Below are 25,355 nucleotides of genomic sequence, written 5' to 3'. Positions count from 1 at the left end.
ACTAGCCATTAGGGAAATGCAAATCAAAACAACCCTGAGATTTCACCTTACACCCATGAGAATGGCCAAGATAAAAAACTCAAGTGACAACACATGCTGGAGAGTTTGCAGAGAAAGGAGAACCCTTCTCCACTGCTGGTGGGAATGTAAACTGGTACAACCACTCTGGAAATCAATCTGGCGCTTTCTCAGACAACTAGGAATAGTGCTTCCTCAAGATCCAGCCATACCACTCCTGGGCATATATCCAAAAGAGGCTCAAGTACAAAAAAAGGACATTTGATCAACCATGTTTGTAGCAGCTTTATTTGTAATAGCTAGAAGCTGGAAACAACCCAGATGCCCCTCAACTGAAGAATGGATGCAGAAATTGTGGTACATCTACACAATGGAATATTACTCAGCAATGAAAAATAAGGAAATCATGAAATTTGCAGGTAAATGGTAGGATCTGGAAAGGATCATCCTGAGTGAGTTGTCCCAGAAGCAAAAAGACACACATGGTATATACTCACTCATATAGACATACAACATAGGACAAACCCACTAAAACCTGTGCATCTAAAGAAACTAAGCAAGAGAGAGGACCCTAACTAAAATGTCCAATCCCCATCCGGAAAGGCAAAGAGGATTGACATCAGAAGAAGAAGAAAACAGGAAACAACCTAGGAACCTACCACAGAGGGCCTCTGAAAGCCTCTGCCCTACAGACTATCAAAGCAGATGCTGAGCCTGATGGGCAACAGTTGGGCAGAGTGAAGGGAATTTTATGTAAGAACTGGGAAATAGTAAGAGCTGGAGAGGACAGGGTCTCCACGAGGAGAGCAACAGAACCAGAAAATTTGAACACAGGGAACTTCCCAGAGACTCATACTCCAACCAAGGACTATTCATAGAGATAACCCAGAACCCCTGCACAGATGTAGCCCAGGGCAGTTCAGAGTCCAATTGGGTTACATAGTAATGTGAAGAGGGACTGCCTCTGACATAATCTGATTGGCCTGCTCTTTGATCACCTCCCCCTGGGGGGGAGCAGCCTTACCAGGCCATAGTAGAGGACAATGCAGCCACTTTTGTTGTGAACTGATAGACTAAGATCAGAAAGGAGAGGAGAACCTCCCCTATCAGTGGACTTGGGGAGTGGCATGCATGCAGAGGGAGGAGGGAGGGTGGGATTGGGAGGGGAAGAGGGAGAGGCTTATGGAGGGATGCAGAATGAATAAAGTGTAATTGATGAAAAAAAATTAAAAAAAAAGAAATGATCTTCCCAGAGTTATTTGTAGAACAGAATTGCCTCTATAGAAGATAATTCTTATTTTATAGGGAAAGGCTCTTTGTAATATTTTCTCATTTTCCCTAAATAACCCTGTCTAACCTTAGACTATAATAATAAAGTCCTTTCCTGTAGTGCACATTCTACCAAAAAAATCTAACTCTAAAATAGTTATTAGTAAGTTGTAAAGAAAAACAAATATAATCAGAAATGGCAACAGGAAAACTAAACCTTTACATCACACACCTAGGATACAATGTATGAAATATCACTGCTCTTTGCTTCATTATCAAGGAAATTGGGTCAGAGTTTGACATTTAGGCATTAAAATTTTAATTCTTTTTTTTTTTCATTCCAAAGCCTCTTGCCCATGAGTTTCTTATCATGAAATATGAGGAAGTTTTACTTGATAAAGATTAGAAACAAAAAGCTAAATTGTTTGTCTTTAGGTTTCTAGTTTACAAATACCCAAGGAACATAACCAATTTAGTACAATTAGAATTTCTAGCCATATTCTTTATTTATGTCTTCATTGATATACTAACTAGAAAACTGTCTTCAGAACCAGAAGTTTATAGTTTTCTACTTATTGCAAGAAAATAAGTATTTCAAATATACTCTACTAATTTAAGTTGTACTTAACAAACTGAAAAATATATAGGCATTCAGATATCTGCCCCCAACATATGAGCTAAATCTATGATCAGTTGAGATGATCCTAAAAAAATTATTAATTATATTTTACCTATTTCATCTCTGGTTAAAGTAATAACCCTTTTCTAAAAATGTTCATTTTACCTGTAAAGGTAGTTGTCTGGCATGTATGTCTGTAAATCATGTACTTGCAGTACCAGCACTGGCCAGAAAAGGGTGTCAGATCTGCTGGAATGTGAATTACACAAGCTGTTTTCAGCACAGTGGGAATGAAATCTGCTCTGTTGCAAGAGCTGTGAATCCTGCTCTTCACTGCTGAACCATCACACCAAGCTCAAGACATTTTCAGATGTAGCCCATGACAGCTCAGTCTCCAAGAGGGTTCCCTAGGAACAGGGGCTGTCTCTGACATGAATTCATGTCTGGCTCTTTGATCACCTCTCCATTAGGGGGAGCAGCCTTATGAGGCTGCAGAGGAAGACAATGCAGCCAGTAAGGATGAGACCTGATGCACTAAGGTCAGATGGAAGGGGAGGAGGACCTCCCTATTAGTGGAGTTGGAGAGGGCCATGGGAGGAGATGAGGGAGGGAGGGTGGAATTGGGAGGGAATAATGGAGGAGGCTACAGTAGGATGCAAAGTGAATAAACTGTAATTAATATGAAAAATAAAAAGTAAAAAAACAGCAAAATAAATAAGAAAAAAAAATGAATTTGATCAAAACAATTAGGAAAGTGATAGGTGTTTCCCAATCAGTTAACTTGAATTGGGTTAAGAATTTATTAAGAAAAAAGACTTATGAATGAAAGGTGATGAAGTTATCCTATAAAATAATAGCTAAATACAAAATAATGCAGAGATGCTTATAGCTTTGGCAATTTATAAATAACTGACTATATTCCTCTAGTAATTATATAGATGTCAGCTGTATTTCATCACAATGTGAAAGTCAGGAAAGTGAGCCTGGTTTGCTGAAAATCGACTTATAGTTGCATTTTGTGTTTTTGCCAATCCAATTCCGTGTCTAAAAATTAACACTTTGGGAACAGCTTTTAAAATCCAAATCATAAAATGTCATTTTGACCTTTTTTCATCCTTATATTCACATTGCACACAGTTTCTACCAAAAAAACATCATTTCATTTAAAAGAATACAACTTATATACATATACATTTATAGATCTTTGAAGTCCACTCACATGGCAACTGTGTAAATAAGAAAAAAAAATCATTCTTCCTTCTTACCCTTTACTTATCTCTTTGTAGTAAATTAAAAGCAAAAGAATGCCAGAAAAGAAAAATTATTTTTAGTTTTAAAACGTTTTTTTAAAAAGTTTTATTTAAACCAATGTATGTGCTCCTGATATTACGAAGATCCCAGAGAAGACACCACATACTTCCTCACATGGTCTCTTTAGACAGACACATATGAGAAAAGGCAGAGCAATTCGAAATAACACACAAATGAAGGCTTTCAAAATAAAATTCTGTATGGGCGACAAACTTTTTTCTGTAGTAAAAATTCTTTCTCAGACTAAAATGTACATAATTGCCTTCAACATAGTTTTTCTACAATTAGTACTTTTGGCACAAGGGAGCTACTGGGAAAGTTTCAGAATTTGATCTCTTGAAATGAGTTGAAGTTTCCACTTTGATTGTTAGTTTATAGAAGGCCATTTTCATAGTTATTGCTTATGAGAAACCAAGGTAGTATATTTCAACTGAAGTAGAAATATGTGGAATGTAAAATAAGCTTATATTTTTTTCAGCTTGTGAAACTAAATCTTCCTCATTCCCCCCCATTTTTGTTTTCATATATTTAAGTCTTGTCTTCACTGATTCTTTCTTAGCTCTAAGTATGTATATGTCTGCTTGCCACAAATCCCAAGAATAAATATCAAAGAAGCAATAGATATATACATAGTTGTGGTTACCTGAAAATGATGTCTAGAATGCAGCATAAAGAAATGCATTAAGGTTCTGAATATGTATATACACCTATATTAATTGTGTGGATAAAGCTGAATAACAGTGGAAAAATATCGTTAGGTGTACTTTGAATATGTAGGGTCTATCTGAGGATCCCTACTCTGTGTCTGCTTTATAGCAACCAGAAAGAAGACAACATGGTACAAAGAAGTATATTTTACCTGTAATGCGGGGAAGGGTATCCATTTGCAGTACATGTCAGAATAATTTCAGATCTAGATAAATCCAAAGGAAAGATGACATCTTGTGGCTCCTGGATAAAAATAGGACGGCTGAAACGACCCTCACCTGCGGATAATAAAGAACATAACCACTGAGATACTTGCCCATGGCTGAGAACACATTTGTATTAAAATGCATCTCCACAAACATTAGGAAACATTATGTAATACCAAGTTTGAGTTTACAGACTATTATTCAAAAATTATATATATATATATATATTTTTTTCTGGATGAGCTAGCTCAGCAAGTATATGTGCAAATTGCACGAGCCAGATGATCCAAGTTCTAATCCCAAAATCAGTGTGAAAAGCCAAATAAAATTTGATCTAGACAAGGTTGTGCAGGGAAGCATTACAAAAACAGTGAACTGACTTTCCAAGAAGGAAGGCAAGAACACACTCCTGAATGTTGTCCTCCAAACTTTGTGTACACACACACACACGCACACACACAAACATCCACACATATGTGTGAATGCATTACATAGAATCATTGAAAATTAATGCTGTAACATTTTTCAAATGAGTATTTTCTGAACTATGTAGATTAATTTCGTGAACTGAGCCTCTTTCACACTAAATTTAATAGTTTATTCTTCCTTTAAATAAAGAACATTTGTCTATATCATCAGAATAGAATGAAGCAATTAACATGGCCTATTCACCTAATCTTTTATGCTATTTGACCATTGTTTTCCGAGTTAAAAAAAAAAAATTGTAAGCCAAATTCATTCAATTGCTGTCTTTTATTTTCTTCCCTGTAATAACTCCTAATCAGCAGTACACCCATTCTGGCCTCATTCTGCCCTTGTTCATCCTCGCATCAACTCACTTACTACTCCTCAGAGGCTGCAGTATCTCGCACCAGGTTGTTAGAACTCCTGCTCCCACAATTAATGTGGCTGGGTGTTTCTCTTACTCAGCCTTACATCAGTGCAACGGACAGAAATACTCTGGGAGAAAGTCAAGGGCGAAAGGCAGAAGAACCATGGACAAAGTAGAATGTGTCGCACAGAGCACAATGTACAGAATGCAGTGATCCGCCATTATGTGAAAATACACAGCATAAACTTGCCATTACGATCTGTTCACAGGATGCTCAGTCTGTACATGTAGCGCCAGGGAATCAAATATCTTTCCATTTATGGCAAACTTCTCAATTTGGAAGGAACAGAGCGTGTGTGTAAGGGCTTGCAACATGAAATCAAAGCAGCCTTAGCACGTATGAGAAATACCCATGACTGTTGTGGATATAAACATGTTTTTGTTTTGGTCCCAGGTGTGGGATGTGGGACTGATTCAGATGGTCCACAGCAGCGGATTATTTGCTTCCTGCGGGCTCTGAGAGGAGCTCTTTGCCAGCTTCAGATAGCTTAATTCTGAGTACTCTGGAGAAGGAATAAATGCCAGAGTCAAGAGAGTAAGGAACTCAAAGAAAGAACAGTGATGCTCCTACTTCCTCCTTGCTGCTCCTGGCTGTGGTTGTGAGACAAGAAGTTGAAGATCTCCTGAAACAAGGATTGGACTGGCTCTAAGGAACCCAAGGAGCCTAACCAGCAGGAAGCAGCTAAGAGAACTGTGCCCGTTCTCCCACTACCCCTTTCTCTCTCCTACCTAGTGTTGGGGTGTTGGAAGGGATTGGGGTGGCGTAGGGAGAAAAAGATAAAAAAAACTCAATGAAATAATTTTTAAAAACTAACGCCATGACCTCATTAGTTATGATGGTCTCAGTATTTAATGTTATACATCTTGTAAATTATGTCATAACATGGTGGTTATAAGGAAATGCAGAGCCAACGAGCTATGGCAGTAGTCACTGACACCACCACGATTGTCATCATCATTATTCTTGTTATTTCTGTATGAGAAATTGAAGTCTAACAAGTTGAATTTATTTTCCAAATTTCTATTTTAATAGACGGCATGAAAGTAAATAAAAATTTCCATGTTCTTTCTTCTTGACCAACTTCACCATTTCACTTCCATTGAACATCAAAAACATTTTTGCCCAAATAAACCAAATACTTTCCATAGTGATTTAACCATGAATTACAGTATATTCGGCATTGGAATAGCAGTATAGACATACAAAAGCTTAAATTTTAGCATTCAGCTACTAGTTCCACAATTTTGGATAAATTACCCTATAATGCCAGTGCTCCCATTCCCCTCCAATAGTAGCAATATTGATATTATATCTCAGGGTTGCTGCAAAGGCAAAGAAGGGATTGAAGAATTTTACTCCTATACCTTATATATAAGAGATCATAAAATACAAACAGCATCAGAGTAAAACAACAGTAACAAAAATTTCACTAATAATAATAATAATAATAATAAAACCTAACAAAACTTGCTAAAATCTGGCTGTGGTCACAGAATTAAAAGTTTTCAACTTCTAAACCTTGTCCCTACTCATAGTGAGATTTACAGATAAAATAACATCATGAGAATTCTTTTCACAATATTCTAAGCTGAAGATAACTGATCTGACGTACATGGATTGAACCCCTTTTCACAGAACATTATTGAAATGTTTATCTGGAAGAGTATGATGCTCACTTCAGTTTTCAGACTTGGGCCAGAGCACTCCCAGCCACATCTGCAGGCCAGTAGAAAAATGAAACCTCTCCCAGTGATATATATTTGTGGTTTTTCCAAGGTTAATATTAATGAAAGTCATTTTAAAATATTAGAGAAGAGCATCAGTGGTTTGAAAAAAAATAAAAAAATAAACACCTGTATTTTCATCCAATTTCATGATTCCCCAAGATTACAAAATGCAGGTTTTCACAACATATCCAAACTCTAAACAAGTATTACAACAAAGAAATCATGTAGGTACCAAATAAGATAAATAAGAAGTTGAGAAACATGCTCCCTACTAAGCAATAGAAAAGTCTTTTTGTAAAGATTACTCAAGCATGAACATGAGAAAGGTAGGATGGCAGTAATGCAATACCCTGGGAAAATGACAGAAATAAACACTGCATGCAGAGGTACACAGAAATTACCCAGTCTAGAATAACACATATGCTCAGGAAAGCTACAAAACTTTCCAATGTCACAGCACACTCTATGCAAAAACAGAAATGTTTTTTTAATAACAATGCAAAGATGAATATATATGGACAATAGACTCAGGTGAATTTGCCGGATATAAAAGTAAGGATACACATTCTAACCCAAAGAGAATTATTAAAGAAATAGTACTATTTTGGAAAAGGCAGGCAAAAGCATAAACATCACTGAATGATAAATTATCTAAATAAGACTGACAACCCGTCATTAATATGTTTTTAAATGCACAGATATAAAAAAAATTTAATTGGTAGGAAAGCAAATGATAATCTGACCCCAAATAAAGATTTTATATTATTGAATTAAAAATAAGACAAAGGTACCAAAAAAATGTTGAAGAAAACTTTGCTGTCTACAGAAAATGCATTCCAAACTCCATGAATGTGTGAGAGAATGGACACGCAGCACCCAAAATTGTGAAGGCTACAGGACTGATTTTCAAACCTGAACCATTTGCAAGACCATGAGTCGATCTCAGTTCATGTAAGAGCGAAAGAAAAGACAGCATTAGCTGTGGTTTAACAATGTGTATCTTTTACAGAAAACAAATCAGAGGTGTCTGCAGAGAGTCCAGATGAAAGGATGCCTTGGACTTACTGCCCACTAAAGTGTATTTCCAACATAATGGTGTCGCAGCCTCTTTTCAAGGTTACAAAAGTAATGCAGATTTATTGGGATTGATTTTTCTTAATGAGATTGCTTAAGGATGAAATTAAGGTATGTTCTGTGGTACATATCTACTATCCCAGCACACAGAAGTTGACAGGCAAACATTGTGCTTTATACAGTGAGCCCACTCATCAGCTCCTGGTCACCTTTGTAGGAAAGCGTGTTTCTCCTCTATCCTTACTTATCTACACATTAATACAGCTTCTCAAATGCCTTGAACGACGACGATAACTTTACCAACAGTTAACAAGTGTCACTTCTGGTAAAAATTTTACTTGGGAGAATAAGTTTCTCATGTTTTGCCTATATTTTCACAGTTTGAAAAATTAAAATAAACATTTGTGACAGTAAAGGAATAACAAGGATCATTACTGGAGTGGTGGATGAAAGGCTTTTAAGAGCCAGAGGTGGCAGATGATTTCTGGACACCACAGTGTATCCTACATATGAACGGATAGCAGTTGTAGCAGTGTTCAAAGACCTAGGCAAGCTCAAGCCAGCATATATCTCAGCAAGGACATGAAGGTGAGAATGGAGTTCAATCCCTGGCTGAGGTGTTATTGGTAGCTGGTATCTGCTTGCAGATGTAGTTACTTTTCATTAAGGGTGTGGTCCCTGATTCGTCTAACATTCTCAAAAGGATTGTAACACATCCAAAGGATATAGGTAACGTTAAGTAGACTAAATAAGATTTTACCAAAATTAATAAATAAATAAATAAAGACATGAAGTAGAATTGGTGTGGAATAGGAATTAAATATGGAAGGAGTCAAGGGATGAGTTGGATTTGATCACAATTCAATGTATGAAATTCTCAAATAAATAAAAATATTAAAAAGTAGTAATTTCTTTTTCTTTTAAAAATGAAGACTAGATATTGTTTAAAGATTTACTGAGATAGTAACCAGTTTTTAGATAGTAAGGATATTAAAAAATCTTTCTGTTCTTTTAGGTAGAGAATTTTTCTTAATTTTTCCCTGCTATCACTTTTCACACAAAGAATATTATCCTATAAAATCATGTCATAAATATTTCTTTGTGAAGAGACTAAATTTTTTTAATCTATTTACATGTTTTACTTTCACTTTGAAAAAAACTTCTGTTCAAGCTTGAGAAATGCCAATTGAGGATTATATTTACCTCATTTTTTAACATGGTTTATGAAGCCAAGGCTAGTGTGAAATCAGTAAGTTCAAACTGGAAATTGACCCTGAACTTCTGACCCACCCATGTTCACTTCCCAGTGCTTAGATCATAGGCGTGGACTATCACACCCAGTTTGGCATTGCTTGTGTTAGAAACAGGGATTGTGTTCATCCTAGCCAGGGTTCCAGCTGAGCTGCACCCCCAGCCCTGTAAGTCATTACGCTTGTGGGAGTGACTGGCAGCGTTCAAATGGCTGTTACATTCACCAAATGCCAAGATAAATCCCACAACACACTTGTGAAATGAAAGCAGCCATTTCCCGCTTAATAAATGAGAACTTAAGACTAAAATCTCCCAAGTCTGTAAAGCACTTATGTATGTATTTCCAAACATGGGGGAAAAATAATGTAGGGAATGCCATCACAGGCCAACTACTGACCATCATGTAGGAAAGGACTGGAGATAGATCTGCTGCCTTCACATCCAACAGTGCCTATATAAGGAATGAGATATGAAACCTGTTATTGTTTGGGGAGTTAGACCTAAGACCTGAGCTTCAGCTGTCCCTTGCAGGTAGACCTTCTAATTAGAATGTCACAGATGGAAACCCTGGCTATTCAGGGATGCCCCCAAGCAAACGAACACTGTCTCCTCCTTCTGCAACCAGTAAGAGTTCACAGACGGCCCATGAGATGCTTCCTTCACTCACACTGATCTCTTCCCTATTTGCCTTTGTCTTTTCACTGTATGCCATGACTCAGTTCAGTTTTTATTCTATTGTGATTTCTCATCAGTCAAAACCTGCCAAGCTGTGGTGGTCTCCTCAGCAATGCTCAGGTCACAGACTCCGGTTCCTCTCAAATTTTAAGTCTGAAGTCACACCAAATGTTAAAGAAAGTTTGGCTTCTAAGCACTATTTTTAATCTGCTTGTCAGATTTTTTTTTTCACACTATAGTGACACAAGTAAAGCAAGCTTTTGTTGTACTGTCTATCCTTTCAGAGATAATTCTGGTTTTCTGTACAAAAAGAGACAGAAGACTTTGAGGATCTAATATGAAATTCAAGAAATCAAAATAGTTTTCAAGTAGCCTTGCTTTAAGAATGTCTCAGAATAACAGGGGTAGATATTTTAAGCTACTCTAAAAAGAAGTGATCAAATAATTGTGTGGAAAACACAGCATAGTACAAAATCACCTGTGATTATAATGGTATTCTAAGAAGTTTTTATTCAGTATGAAGGCAAACTTCTACAGTAGATAAGTTCCAAAATGAAACACTTCAATATAAAACTAAAATAAAATCTTCAATGCTGTTGCAGATGCACTAGGATTCTGCCTTAATGTTCTTCTTTTATTGTCTGTTATTAGCTTTTCTGAAATTAAAATTTTCTCTTGCAAAGATCTAACAACACTATGCTTCCTTGTCCATATCTTTGGGCATATTGTGCTAAAATACAACATGTGGAATGCATGTTATAAGTGTTTAATTTATGGTGGCTGGGAAACAGAAAGAGAGGAACGGGGTCCTGATATCTCTTCAAAGAATATGCCCCACTGGCCTAACTTTTCCCCAGCAGGCACAACCTGTTTACAACTTATTTCCCAATAGCACAGGCTGGAGACCAACCACGTCACACAATGGCCTTGGGAGTAATTTCTGATTCAAACTTTGTTATAGTTCAAAGGACACAACATGAAAATAAAGAGGTTGTGTGTGTGTGTGTGTAATTTTAGTGCTGGTAGCAGCATTTATTTCTAGCCTTGAACAGAAATATCAAATACAATAAACATAAAGTAATGGTACATGATGGAACTATATAAGGTGAAGCCTGGTTGGGGAAGTGTGTTACTGATTGTGTGTCCTCAGGGGTGTGTAAATTATCATGTGCCTTCCTGTTACTATGTACTTGGATTCTACCTGTTGACTTGTGTGTGAACTGTGTCACCACAGCTTCCCTGCATGATGGAATGTCACTTTTAAAACCTGGAAAAATTTTATCACTATGGTGCCTAATGTACTGAAACAGGCCTTGATACTTGGAGATTTGTAAAACTTTTCTTCTTGTTAGCTTTTGTTTTTATTACACCAAGTCTCTTAATTGCCTAAACTCCACTTCCAGCATCTGCAGAACCCAGCCTCAGATTAGTTCAGTTCAGTTTCTCAAAATTTAAGTTATACAAAGAGCCATTCTTTTCTGTCTCCTTTCCCTCCCCCAATTCTGTTTTTCTCCAGTGTCCATCATTTTCTTCTTCTCTCACTTTCTCTTCCTCTCTGTCTTTCTTCCTTTCATCTCTTCTCACTTTATACTTTCTCAATATCCCTTGACTTTCAAGTCAAGTGACAGAATTTTGAGGTAAAAAAAAAAGTTTACAAAGGAAAGAAAGTAACTTTAGGAAATCATGTTAATTAAACTTGAACTTGCAATGTACAGTTACACTTAAAACTTCAGTCAGAACCTCAAGCTCTAAACTTGACATCCTACTGTATATTGATGCATAGTTTGTAAAGGATTTTATAGGAGAAAAAAAGAATTTCACATATATTAAAAAAAAACATGAGAGGGCTGGACTTATGATATTACTAGTATGAAGATAGTTCTTATATTAAGGGAGTGCATTGAAAGCAACACTCAAAATAGTTCCACAGCTAGTTGAAGCTGGAAATGTATTTAATGAACAGTAAAGTATTTGGGACTGAACAGACATTTAGGATATTTTAAAAATGTAAACCAAAAACATTGCTGTGGGGAAAAATACTGATTTAAGAATAAAGACTTCTACTATTCAGCCTTTGGGTTTAGATATTCCATTTATCTTTTTTAAATTTTTTACTAATTATACTTTATTCACTTTGTATCCCTCCATAAGCCCCTTTCTCCTCCCCTTCCAATCCCACCCTCCCTCCCCCTTCTTCATGCATGCCCCTCCCCAAGTCTACTGATAGGGGAGGTCCTCCTCTCCTTCCTTCTGATCTTAGTCTATCAAATCTCATCAGGAGTGGCTGCATTGTCATCTTCCGTGGCCTGGTAAGGCTGCTCCCCTCTCAGGGGGAGGTGATCAAAGAGCAGGCCAATCAGATTATTTCAGAGGCAGTCCCTCTTCCCATTACTATGGAACCCACGTGGACACTAAGCTGCCATGGGCTACATCTGTGCAGGTGTTCTAGGTTATCTTTTTACACACTGACATAAGTCAGTAGTGAAGTCCTGCGTGAACAACCTATATTTGGAACTATCTCCTTTTAATTTCAAACCAAACAAAACTTATTCTATAATAATTTGATGACAATATGTTCTATTTCAAGAAATGGTTAACAATTTTTTCATAAAGCATCTTGAACCTCAAACATTAACTAGATTGATGGCATGCTTTGAAATCAGCACTTACTCTACACAGTGCAAACCTAGATAGGTAAAATCAGTGTTTCTTCATTCAACTTAACACTGAAGAGCTGAAGAAGATCAAGGTTGTAGCCCCATGACTAGTCATGCTTAATATTTCATTCATTCAATTGACACTTGAGAAGACAAATACTAGTTGGAAATTTTCTTTTAATATCACAGAATCATTTAGGTGATACCCATCTACATTAATCTAGCAGAATGAATTCGTATTATATCCATGTTGTAAAATTTAAGATCAGCATTCCAGCCAATCAGATAATATGTGGTGACCTAATGATTTGGATGGTTGAGGATTAACCCTGCAGGAAATGGATACGGAGATTAGAAATACTGCAGAGAATGTAACAGCTCACAATAAGGTTCATTTACAACATTTATTCTACGTTTTGCTAATCCCTTCAGGTTTAGGCCAGAAGGAAATAATAGATGCATTGTTGCTTGTTTTGTTATTTGTCTCTCACTGCAATAAAAGCCAGGAAGAGAAAGTACAAATTACAGTTGTCAGTTATAACTGTGCTGGATTCTCTTTGTGAAATGACAATGTAAAATATTAATAAATTAATGGACTTTCCTCATAATAAACATCAAATAAGAGCAATTTCATCACAGATTAAAGGCCATGGCTAAAATTGAACTTCCATGTGAAAAACTATGACCTTTGATCCTCACAAGAACTCTGTGATGTGATTTTAATTCTCAAGCTTTGGAGATGAACACATTGAGGAGTAAAAACCCTAAGTTACTTGCTAACAAATGGTGGGCCACAATTTTGAACCTAAGCCATCTGATCCCCAAACCCACACTCTAAATCATGATGAGATACACTCCAGGAGGTAATACCAAAAGAAGAATAATTAAATGACTACAATATTACAAGGTAAGTATTATACCAAAAACATAAATAAAATTCTAAAGGATGTCAAAGGAAGAAGCAACTAATGTGACCAAGAGTTTAGGGCAGTATGCAAAAGGAAGCAATGTTTAAGCCAGGTGTGTGTATAAGCAGGAAGGTATGGACACTCCTGACAGGTAATTTATAAGGAGTAATATCTGTGGAAAAGCATATGTAGAAAATTTTAATCCAGCAACAAGATTGGTCTGACAAGGGATTACAATCAAGGACCTTATAAGTCTATGTGACCTGACTGAAATGCAAACATGATAATAGTATCATCTGGCTGGAACACAGAAATGCCCTTAATACACATCATTAATCCCAAACAATGTAGTGAAGTTAGTTTGTAGATGTAAGGATACATGGTTGAAAGTTATGTCTAACTGAGGTGCAAAAAGTGAAGAATTAGAGAAAGATTTGATAGACTGAGTCAGAGATAAAATACATTCAACACTCAAGAGAACAGACAGGAAAGAGAAGCTACTTAAGAGCAGCCAGAAGGGAGAAGAAGACAAACAATAGAGAAGTAGGGGACAGACAGAGAGACAGTATAGAAAGAAGAGAATAAAACGGAGTTCAGCAGTACAAAACAGTTGAGTTCCTTCAGTTCAGTTCATGGAGTTCAGAGGCAGATTTCCAAACAGTGCAATTCAGTGAGAAGTGGAGAGACGACATTTTGAATCAATCTTTTTGGAGAAGAGTTTGAGCCAGAAAAACTGAGTTGAACCAGCCAGCCAGAATTTAGAAAGAAGAAAATCGGTGAGATTATTCAGCAATAAGCCTCTAAGACGACAATTACATCAGACTAATAAAAGTTACATTTACAAGCATAGCTTGAGTAGAGTCTGAAAAGTGCATCTCACTGAAAAAAAAAAGAAATATATACATTTATATATGCTTATATTATATATATTCTGTGATATATATATATATATATATAGATATATATATATAGATATATATATATATATATATATATATATATAACTATCCTGGAGAATAAGAGGCTAAGAGAATAATGGGTACATGAATGGTAACAGTCAGTTTAGAAAGTCTTTGAAGGGCTGACTTTAAATGACATGACAGATATTTGCATCTGATCTGAAAACAGAAGGCATGCTAGTTTTCTTTTTACGAGAGATTATGACATGTTTAGATCTATGATTCACTGTAGCAAAGATAACGGAAGAGAAATCACACATCAGAGAAATTATTTATCCAACATTTGAAAACACTGGGATAATTGGACATTGTCACTAGAAAAGAAACAAACAAAAAATAACGAGAGAGCTATTTTGAGGCATTTAGAATGGCAACAAACTAGAAAAGCTGACTGGATGTGAGGTATGAGGAAAAGACAGTGTTAACATGATGCTGAGCCAGCTACTATGAATGGATTAATCCAGGCATGTTTGCATGCTGAAGCTTTTCGCTAAAGAGAAGAAAAGGAAGAAAGGAAAGATGAGGGACACTGAAGCTATGAGAAAATGAGTAAGAGTAGTTTCATTCTTTTTTTTTTTCATTTATTGGACAAACATTTATTAGTGGTCTTTCTAGGTGCTGAAAATATAGCAGCCAGAAGACCCACTGAAGCTGCTGCTGTTATTGATCTTGTATTCTAATTGAAGGAGGTGTAAGATAAATCAACAAATAAGTGAATGCTGTATGAGACTGTGGTTAAGTATTTAAAGGAAAAGAGGGTTAGTGAGACAGGAAATATGGGGTGAGGTGGAGTGTAATTTTTTTTTTAATTTTTAATGATGAAGTATGTCATCACTGATCTGCTGACATCAGAGAAGAGTTTAAAACTGAATTCATCATAATGTGTGCAGAAAAACTATAGATTGAAAAACAGCTTATACTAAGACCCAAAGGCTCAAAGAAAAATATTGATATAATTTAATTATGTTATTGCAGTGGCTTAGAGCAGACTGCCTATAGTAAAAGTTAATAAACTGAATCCAAAAGATTTCTGTCTTTTGGTTTTGTTGTTATTGTTGTGGCTTTGAAGATTGAGACCATGCCAGTTGCAATGTAGCAGAAAAAATATAGTAAGTCAAGGGCAACACCTCAGAAAACAGACAAATCCAGGGGTAAGCATGCTCCCAGGTGGAAAGAGACCTGCACTGCAATAGACAGACTAGTTGTAGAGTAAGAAAACCAGTGTTTGTTTTTGTGTCTGTGTGTGTATGCCTGAGTGTGCATGTACATATACACTTACCTTACATGCACAACTATCTCCAGCCTTTTCATAAAGACTGTAGGGATCAGATTCAGGCCTTCATGGTTTCCAGACAGGCCCTTTACTGAAGGAGGTGTCTCGCTAGCTCTAAGAGTGTCTTATCAAATGTTGTTGAAGGTTTCTATTAGGCCTCTTACTAAAAATGACTAGAGTGAGCTTCAAATCTATACATGAGTCTGTAATTCACAGGAGAATTACAGGCTGAGAGCACGTGTATTAGGGAAACATCAGAATAAGTGTCTACAAGGAAAGAAGATCTAAAATGGAGCCTTAAAAGACCAAGCAGCAATTTAAAAATAGGATGGCCGTGGGAAACATTATAGATACTGAGAAAGAAAAACCAGTCTTGAAGGGGATAGACTTGAGATAGTGATGAACAGAATCCACAGTTGGTAGGGAGTTTCCAATAGGAGGGCAGGCTAATTGCTCCAAAGAGAGATGCTAGCGTAAGTGAAATGAAAGAGAAATTGTCGCAACCGCCTCGACCAGCAAGGAAGACGCAACACTGGACTCTTCTCAATGCACTTTATTCAGGAACCTTGAACAATCTTCTGACTCTCGGGAAGCCCAGCCCGCCAATTAAATAGCCTATGGCCAGCCAATCCTGACAAGCTACATGGTGCCTACAGATTAGTCCACAACTGCGGAGGCGAGCCCGATGCACATACACAACCAATTAAGGAGTTGATTACCGAGAGCTTTTACCTACCAGAGGCAGAAGCCAGCGCCATCTTTAGGGCGTGGCAGAGCTTGGCTCTCCACAAGAAATAAAATATGGGATTTATCAATGAATAAGATGTTACTGTGAAACTAGAAAAAGCTAACGTCTGGTATATTGGTCAGGGAAGAAGCATGGCCAAGAAAGAATATAAAGAAACATTTAGAAATAATGAGTAAAGAAAAAGAAATCAGTATGAATCTCTACAATGTGATGTAAGGAATAAAGGAAATATTGGAGAAATAGGTTGGCCCTTGGGTTACTCTATTAAGATTTAAATCTATAGCACATTTCCATGCTCACAGTGTCATGAGTTAATAGAGGCATTATGGTTGCTGAAAGGATGAAAGTAATAGCTGGCCTAATAACGTGGATTTGCCATATTGTGCAATGAGGAGCCCTCAGTGAGGTGTGATGGTTTTGCAGAATAGCAAAAACAAAGGCTGGGGAAGGAGTCACTTAAGGACAACATGCTTTTACATAGAAACAGCATGATGCCACATATTGACAATATGGTATCACACTCAGGGACAACACACTTACATTCAGAAAACATGTCATCACATATGGACAACATGCCTATATGATGTTGAAATTTTGTTAAAATTACCATCTTATCATTTTTTTTCTCTTATTTCTCTAGAAGTAGGAAGAAATAGCACGAGGTGAGTCAGGAAATGGGAGAAGTATGAAAGATTTGAAAGAAACAGTCAAGTAAAGAGTATCAGGAAAAAGAGAAAATGTTTAGACCAGTGAAAGGTAATAGGACATTTCAGAAATATGTGTAAAAGATTTCAATCTAGATATAAAAAGATTGCACAGTGTCCTTGTCGCGTGTACTGTTTTGATTAATTCTGCTTTTCAATGTCTTCTACTTCACCACAATGTGATGAGAAGAAAACTATTAAGAATAAAAATGCTTCTTAGCCAAAAAAAAAAAAAAAACATATAAATTATGTCTCACGAAAAGCTGGTGATTCTTTTTTCAATTTTTTTTTTGTGTGTGTGTGGATAAACTAGAGTTTTGGTTTATTTTTTGTAACAGCTTCCTTGAAATATAATCCGTATGTCATGAGAGTTATCGATGATAAATCAGCCTTTGTTTATAGATTCATGCTAACATTCTTTGTTGGCTGTGCATATGTGTTTCTTTGTACTTACTTGCCTTGGTACAAATCACATTTAGCTTGTTCCTTCCTCAATTAATACATTACAAAAAATAACCCTTTTTCATTTCACTGCATTTACATTTAAGATTCATGATTTGGGTGCCTTAAAACATATCTTTAGAACATGTTAAGTTTGAATTACCTGGTGATGTTATAAAATGTAGAACATGTCTTTAGGTTGTTTTGTTCTGTTGACAGTGTCCTTTGCTTTAGGAAAGGTTTTCAGTTTCATGTGGTCCCATCTATTAATTGTTGAACTTAGAGCCTGAGCTGTTGGTATTCTGTTCAGGAAGTTGTCTCCTGTGTCAATGAGTTCAAGGCTCTTCCCCTGTTTTTCTTCCAACAGATTTAATGTATCTGCTTTTATGTTGAGGTCTTTGATACACTTAGACATTAATTTTGTGTAAGGGGATAAATATGGGTCGATTTTCATTTTTTATTTATTTTTCTTTTTATTAATTACAGTTTATTCATTTTGTATCCCTCGTAGCTCCCTTCCCCCTCCCCTCCCAACCCCACCCTCCCTCCCATTTCTCTACCCTTTCCCCTCCTCAAGTCCACTGATAGGGGAGTGGACTTATCAGGAGTGGCTCTATTGTCTTCCTCTGTGGCTTTGTAAGGCTGCTTCCCCGTCAGGGGGAGGTGATCAAAAAACAGGCCACTGAGTTCATGTCAGAGACAGTCCCTGTCCCCATTACTATGGAACCCACTTGGACACTGAACTGCCATGGGCTACATCTTTGTAGGGGTTCTAGGTTATCTCCATGAATGGTCCCTGGGTGAAGTATCAGTCTCAGAAAAGACCCTTGTGCTCAGAATTTTTGGTTCTGTTACTCTCCTTGTGGAGCTCCTGTCCTCTCCAGATCTTACTATCACCCTCTTCTTTCATAAGATTCCCTGTACTCTGCCCAAAGTTTGGCTATATTTACATTTTTTTTTCTGTAGGAGGATATCCAGTTAGACCAGCACCATTTGTTGAAGATGCTTTTTATCCCCCATTGTATGGAAAAGCTAAAAAACAAACAAACAAACAAAAACAAGGAGGTCCCTAAGGAGGATGCTTAAATCTCATTCAGAATGGTAAACAGTATAGATGGCAGATGTGGTGAAAGAGAGGAAATAGGATGGGATCTTCCTATAGAGGATCCTCTAAAAGGCTCTACCCACAGAGAATCTAAGCAGATGCTGAGACTCACAGCCAAACTTTGGGCACAGTACAGAGAGTCTTATGGAAGAAGGAGGGATAAAAGGACCCAGAGGAGACAGGAGTCCCACAAGGGAACCAAAAATGCTTTAAAAATCTGAGTCCAAGGGGCCCTGCAGAGACTGATGCACTAATGAAGGACCATGCATGGAGAGGACCTAGACCTCCTGCTCAGATGTAGTCAATAGGCCACTCAGGGTCCTAGTAAGTCCCTGAGTAAGGGGAGCAGGGGTTATCTCTCTCATGAACTTGGTTGTCTGCTCTTTGATCACTTGATCCTAGCAATGTGGCCTTGCCAGGCTAGAGAGGAAGAGGATCCAGACAGTCCTGATGAGACTTGATAAGCTAGGGGTAAAAGGCAGGGGGGGGAGAACTCCCCCTTTCAGTGGATTATGGTAAGGGGATAGTGGAGAAGAGGGAGTGACGGTGGGACTGAGAAGGGTCAAGGGAGGGGGCTCCAATAGGATATACAATGAATAAATTAATAAAAATTAAATCAAAATACAAAATAAATGAATGGATAGATAGATAGATAGATAGATAGATAGATAGATAGATAGATAGATAGATAAATATAGACCACACAGTGGATAGGTATAAGAGAAGGATTGATTCAATGATCCTGTTTTGCAGATTTAGTGGTAGCATGCATCAGAAGGAAAGTACAGCAAAACCCAAGCTGCTTCAGCATCTATGACTCCAACAAAAAAAAAAGTGATATTAAAAACAAAGGAAGACATATAAGAAAATACTTTTTTAAGATGTTGCTGTATTATTTTCCTTTTTGTCTTTAACAAATCACCTCAGAGTTAATGGCAACTATGATGGTTAATCATCATTGTCAACTTCATTGACTTTGACATCATCAAGGAAAGACACTTTTGAAAGTGTCTGTAAAGGTGTTTTTAAAAAGACAAAAAGACTTGACTAAGAGGGGAGGATCCACCAATGAATGTATGTGCCACTCTCTCAAGGTCTGGGGCACAGAACTGAATAAAAAAGTGAACTGAGTGCTTCTGGACAATAGACACAGCGTGACTAGGTGAGTCATGCTCCTGTTTCCATGGCTTCATCAAACTGTGAGGGGAAATAAATATTCCTTTTTATTCTATCTATCTATCTATCTATCTATCTATCCATCCATCCATCCATCTAGCTCTATCTACCTATCTATCTATCATCTATCTATTAAAGTTTGTGTGTGTGTGTGTGTGTGTGTGTATGTGTGTGTCATATGCCATGGCATATATGTAGATATCAAAGGAAAACATGTTAGACTCAATTCTCCTTCTACTCTATGGATCACAGGGTCATCAGGCTTTTTGGCAAGTATTTTTATCTGCTATGCAATCTAACAGACCCAACTGTTTTCTTCTTTTAGTTGCTTTTGTCAGATATTGTGTTACATCCATGAGAAAAGTCCCTAATAAGGCATCAAATAACAGTACAAAGTTATGTGGCAATTGCGGAACTCAGGATTCTAAACCTTGTCTCACTGGCCAAATACTTTTACATTGGCTTGTGGAGTTTTCTCAACCCCACTGTCTGCTTCATCACATTTCAACCTCCTCTCGTTGGATGACTGACTTTACATCCACAGTTAGAAAGGTAACCCCTTTCTTCTTTTTCTTTCATAATTAAATATATTTGTGAATATATTATTGTAAACTTCCTAACCTAAGATTTTATTCTTATTTCCAAGAGATGATAATCAACCTCAATGCACAAAAGAACCTTAATATTTTTTCACCTTATAAATATAATACATTTATACATTTCAGGGGTATGGAGACTTGAAACCATTTTTCTGACTTTGTCATCCATCATTTAAGATACAAAGAAAAGAAAAGGTAAATATAATTAATAGTTATATTTCTTGAACATATTAAGAATGAGAATGATTAGCTATTGAAAAGTAAAAAAATTAAAGTCCAAGAAGAACAAAGAAACACTATTTGTTATCATGAAATCTCTGATATGTTCTTTAGAAGAAATTGACCAATCAAAGTTACAACGGATTGAGACATACAAGCCACGTTTAAACCAGGGGCAAAGAGAATATAGTGCAGAAAAGTCAGGAAATAAAGAAAAGAGATGAGCAAAAAGCACAGCAGGACCTAGACAAGTTGTTTGTATGTGTGTGTTTCAGTTCTTATTATTTTTATTTTTAGAATGAAAGAGACAAGCCTCTTTGTAGACTGACAGGGATGAGCCAGCTGGTTAGGAGATTCGGATTCTATCTTTTGAACCTCTGGGTCTTTGACCCTATTACTTGCCCAATTTTAGAGCATTTCAACATTAACCTTTGAAAAATAGCAGCAGGCTGTCAAGTATACTAAGCACCAAAAGGCACTTTTCTGAAATGTCCCAGACTAAAAATGCTACAATACAGGACAGAAACCACTATTATCATCCAGATATCACCACTGCCCATGGGTTGCTCTAAGAAATAAGTGTGTGTCCCTGTGAAATGCCACTGACTCCATTGCATATGCCAACAACAAATGAAAGGAGAACATTTAGAAAAAAAAATAGAATAAATAACACTGAGAAAGTATTAAATAAACTCCAAAGAGCAAGGACAGATAGGTACCACAAATGTGCAGTATTTGAAGATAATAGACATGTAATTTTGTAACATGGCCCTCAGCTAAGGATGCCATTTCATCCACCCTGTTTCTCCGTGCTTGTGCCTGGCATGAATGTTTTAATAAAATCAATGATTTGAGGTTACATGTCACCCAAGTGGCCTCTTTCACGAGATATGGCTACATCTCATTCCCAGGGATGTCATCTATGCTTCCCTCCTTCTCTAGCTGCATTCTCTCTCACTCCAGGCAGATCCTTTCTTTTTATGCCCTCTGTGCCAGGCAAAATGCCACCAAATTTGTAATAAAAGATTTGTCTTTTGTGAAACCAGCCTGATTAAGTTTTATCAGCTTATAACTTCTTGGGTGTTTGGTAACTTCATCCTTGAGAACTATCTCAGGGATCTTGCCTGCAGCCAAGGGCAGATCTGCTCATTTATAATTTCCTGTTTCTTTCTGAGTTCTTCCCTCCCAGACTGGTGGAGTGAGGTATTCTGTGTGTATGCGGTGGGGGTTCTATTTAGTTTCCGTCTTACTCCATATATAAACTGTTTCTGCTACTGCAATCCTCATTTGGATTTAAATTTTATGTATTTAGAAATAGCTTTATTTTTTTAATTCATCCTAGAGATATTTTGTTTTTACAAATGATAATCATTGGTTGATTTAAAAAACATATATTTCTTATACGCTTAAAGACTGTCTTGCTGTTTGGAAATGGACTTCATACTGACATAACAGAGCATGCATTTTCTCTATTTCCCACTTGCTACATACATCACTTTAAACTTCATAAACACCATAATTATGCTAGACTGAACTCGAATATGAAATAGGAAAATGAAGTAGCATCCTCTAATTCATTATGCTATATTGTTTTCTCCCCAGTATAAACATTACATGACGGGGATAGTTTACAGAGACGGGGTTTAATTTTTTTTTCAGACTCATAATCAACAAAAGATCTTTATATTTCTCTGATGAGCAGGAAGACTGTTCCCTGTGTGGAAGAAGACCTTGGAAATTTCTGTTTATTCTTTCAAGGTTCCAGCAGCTCTGATTTGCTGCTGTTGTTGTTTTTCTTTCTATTTTTTTTCACTTCACTATTTGAACATAAACATTTCCTCCAAGATGTTCCACTGACTTTGTAAATATTTGACAAGAGTCTGGATGCATCAGGCTTTTCGTCTCCTTCTTTCCCATGTTTCATTTTCCTTTCTGTTCCATACCCATTTCTTCCAATGCGCTTCATCACAGAGAAAAAATAAAATGAGCGGTCGTGGCCATGTTCACTGGCAAGAACATGCTCCTTTGATACAAGCAACATTTTAAGATTAAGACTCATTTCCAGCTATTAAAAATTATCAGCGTTTAATGTGGAATATTTACAAAATTCAGGCTACAACTCAAAAGCATTGAACTTTACCAGTGAAGAATATCTACCAGAAGATCAATATCTTTTAATCTATGGATATTTTTTTCCAAAATAAAATGTAAATAATTGGTACTGGGCCTTGAACCTACAGTATCAAAGTTTCTAAGCATATATCAAGTACTAACCTTTATTTTCAGGCCTTTTTAAAAGCTTCCACTGGTAGTATTTTCCAAAAACAAAGTAAAATAAATATATTACCTGTTAATAATTGACCCTGCGAGAGTTAACTTTAATCAAAACCTGTTTTAAGAATGGTAAGAATAATTAATCATGTGCCATGTATCTACATGTTTATGATTTTTTTCAGTAATATAAGCAGAAAATATCATGTTTCTTCCACATTGAGAACTGCTTTTCAGAATGAATTTCTCGAAGTTGAGTTACTAGATAAGGGTGATTCGAGTTTGGGGTGTTCTGATAATCAGTGTTAATTTCTATCTAAAGCAGTGGAGGGGTGTTGTAGCCTGTCTGGCCCTGCATATGATCCACACTGAGATTTGAAAGATAATAGTTGGAGTGACATTCCTGACAAGGATGCTCAGTATTAATGTCTATGTTATTTGATTCATGTATTACCATGTTTCTGTGATGAAAATACTGTTTTCCTCCCCACTGAACAAAGAATTTAAGCAAGTTAAACTAATATTTGAAGTCATGGCTTTAATATTCCAAATATGGAAGAATTCAGAGTGAACAGACTCAGAAAATTAAGGGAAAAAAATGACTTGAGGGCGTGAACTCAGATCCAACTCCATTTGCCCCATCATGACTGATCAGAGGCAGGAAAGCGACAAGTTTGAGGCCAATGGGATAGTTTCAAGGCCTTCTTTCTTAATTAACACAGTGAATTCTAGATAAGAAAAGACTGGACAAGGCAACGTTAAGTGGTGAAAACCAAAAGTACTCTAACTGTGAATGTCACCTACAAAGTCACAGCAACCACAGTGTGCTGCTAACTGCAGAAGATGAGGCTCTTCAGCCTCCTACCATGGATGGAGAAGGGGCTTCTGGCCTCAACCTCTTGCAGGAAGTGCTAATACTCAGAGGTATCAGTGGAAGGGGAGCAACCTTTCTCAGTGGTCTGCCCACAGATACTTTGCCCTTACTGGGCTAAGTAAGTCCAGGTTCAGTGGCAAACTCTGTCTTCATACTATAAAATGGAGGATAAAGGATGACATCCTACATCAACTGCTGCCTCTAGTTGAGCATGTACGGATGGGCACATACAACATACATGTAGATGCAAACAACAGAGAGAGAGAGAGAGAGAGAGAGAGAGAGAGAGAGAGAAGGAGGGAGAGAGAAGATGGCTTTCGTGAACCTGTATGCTGGGAGGAGAGGGGAGACAGCTGTCCTCTGACAACTAGGTCTGCAAAGTACATGAATGCCCATGTCTCACCCCTAACCCTGACAGAAATAAATCTAATTTAACAAAATGTCCAAATCCAGTGGTTGCTAAGCTGGGCATGTTGGCACACATTTGTAAGCCCAGGAACTGAACAGTTTAGAAAATGGTGTTCTAAGTTTGAGGCTAGCTGTGGCAAACAGAAAGACTTTTTCAAAAGCAAGAAAAAAATGTCTTTAAACATTCAATTTGAGGATGCTGTTGCTCTTACCTCTCCCAGCCCTGTTTTTCCTAGACATAAGAGAAAACTCAGACTTAGAACAAAGCTATTTTGTCCTTAATTTCCCTGTCAGAGCACAAAGTGCCATGTTCCTTTGGCTTTTCATTTATCATGACCTTATCATTTCTATAAGAAAATTTACTTCAGAACTATAACAAGTGGTCCAGACAGGAAATGCCTCCTATATGGTAAGACTCAGTCTAGGCTCAGTCCTTACTGGGTAGAGCTGTCCATAGACCTGAATTTAAAACACATGCTGCCTTTTTGTTTACCCAGAGCAGGAAATGAAAACAAATGCTCCTCAGCTCTCAATCTGTGAAAATGTAGACCCTCATTTTAATTTTCCATAATGATTCCAGTGTATAGCAGAGATAATGACTTCAATGGAGCCATATTGACCTGACTATTGCTATTGAATATTGTATATAATTTATTTTGTTTTAAAGGTATTATGAACAAAAGTGGTTTACAAGCTTTTCCTGAACACCATTGATTCATAAGTGTCAAATAACAGTGTAGACAAGAGCACAGGGATGATAAAAAAACAACAACTACAGCAAAACAAACAGAGAAACAAAAAAATGGAAAACAATGAAGACAGGTTGTGGATGTCATCACAGTTCTTAGCAGTCATTGCTTTTTCTTTGCCCTCCAGTTTCACACTCAGGTTCAAAGCGCCAACAAGTGGAACCAGACCAAAATAGGTATAAAATATTCATACGGGTATGTGTGCATGTATCTGTGTGTGTGCACACACTTGTGTTAAGTATTTGCACATTTGAATTAGCCAACTAATTATATAAAGACAGAGATATGATAGACAAATTAGAGATGAATAGATAGATTCTCTGCACCCTCCCTGCTACCCAGAAAAAAGGGAACTGTACGTCAAAAGGGAAAACAATAGTTAATATTTTCCAAATTTATCAGAACGCAGTCTTTATGAGTTTTGTTGTTTTTTTTGTGTGTGTGTGTGTGTTTTGGTAACATTTCAAGAAAAATGATTTTTCAAAAGCAACTTAATTATTTGTAAATGCTAAT

General features: G+C 36.9%; 1 protein-coding gene across 5 annotated transcripts in view; it reads right to left on the bottom strand.

The window, feature by feature from the left end:
• LOC110553555 (contactin-6) overlaps positions 1–25,355 on the bottom strand; it is a 365,089-nt gene that overhangs the window by 212,793 nt on the left and 126,941 nt on the right. For all 5 annotated transcript variants that reach the window (XM_060383868.1, XM_060383867.1, XM_060383866.1 and 2 more), the window contains one exon: positions 4,077–4,203. In XM_060383868.1, the coding sequence (XP_060239851.1) occupies positions 4,077–4,203 (127 nt within the window). The remainder of the gene's footprint in view (positions 1–4,076; positions 4,204–25,355) is intronic.

This window comes from Meriones unguiculatus, chromosome 5 (assembly GCF_030254825.1).
Source record: "Meriones unguiculatus strain TT.TT164.6M chromosome 5, Bangor_MerUng_6.1, whole genome shotgun sequence".
Lineage (NCBI taxonomy): Eukaryota > Metazoa > Chordata > Mammalia > Rodentia > Muridae > Meriones > Meriones unguiculatus.
This window is presented reverse-complemented; position numbering and strand designations above follow the sequence as displayed.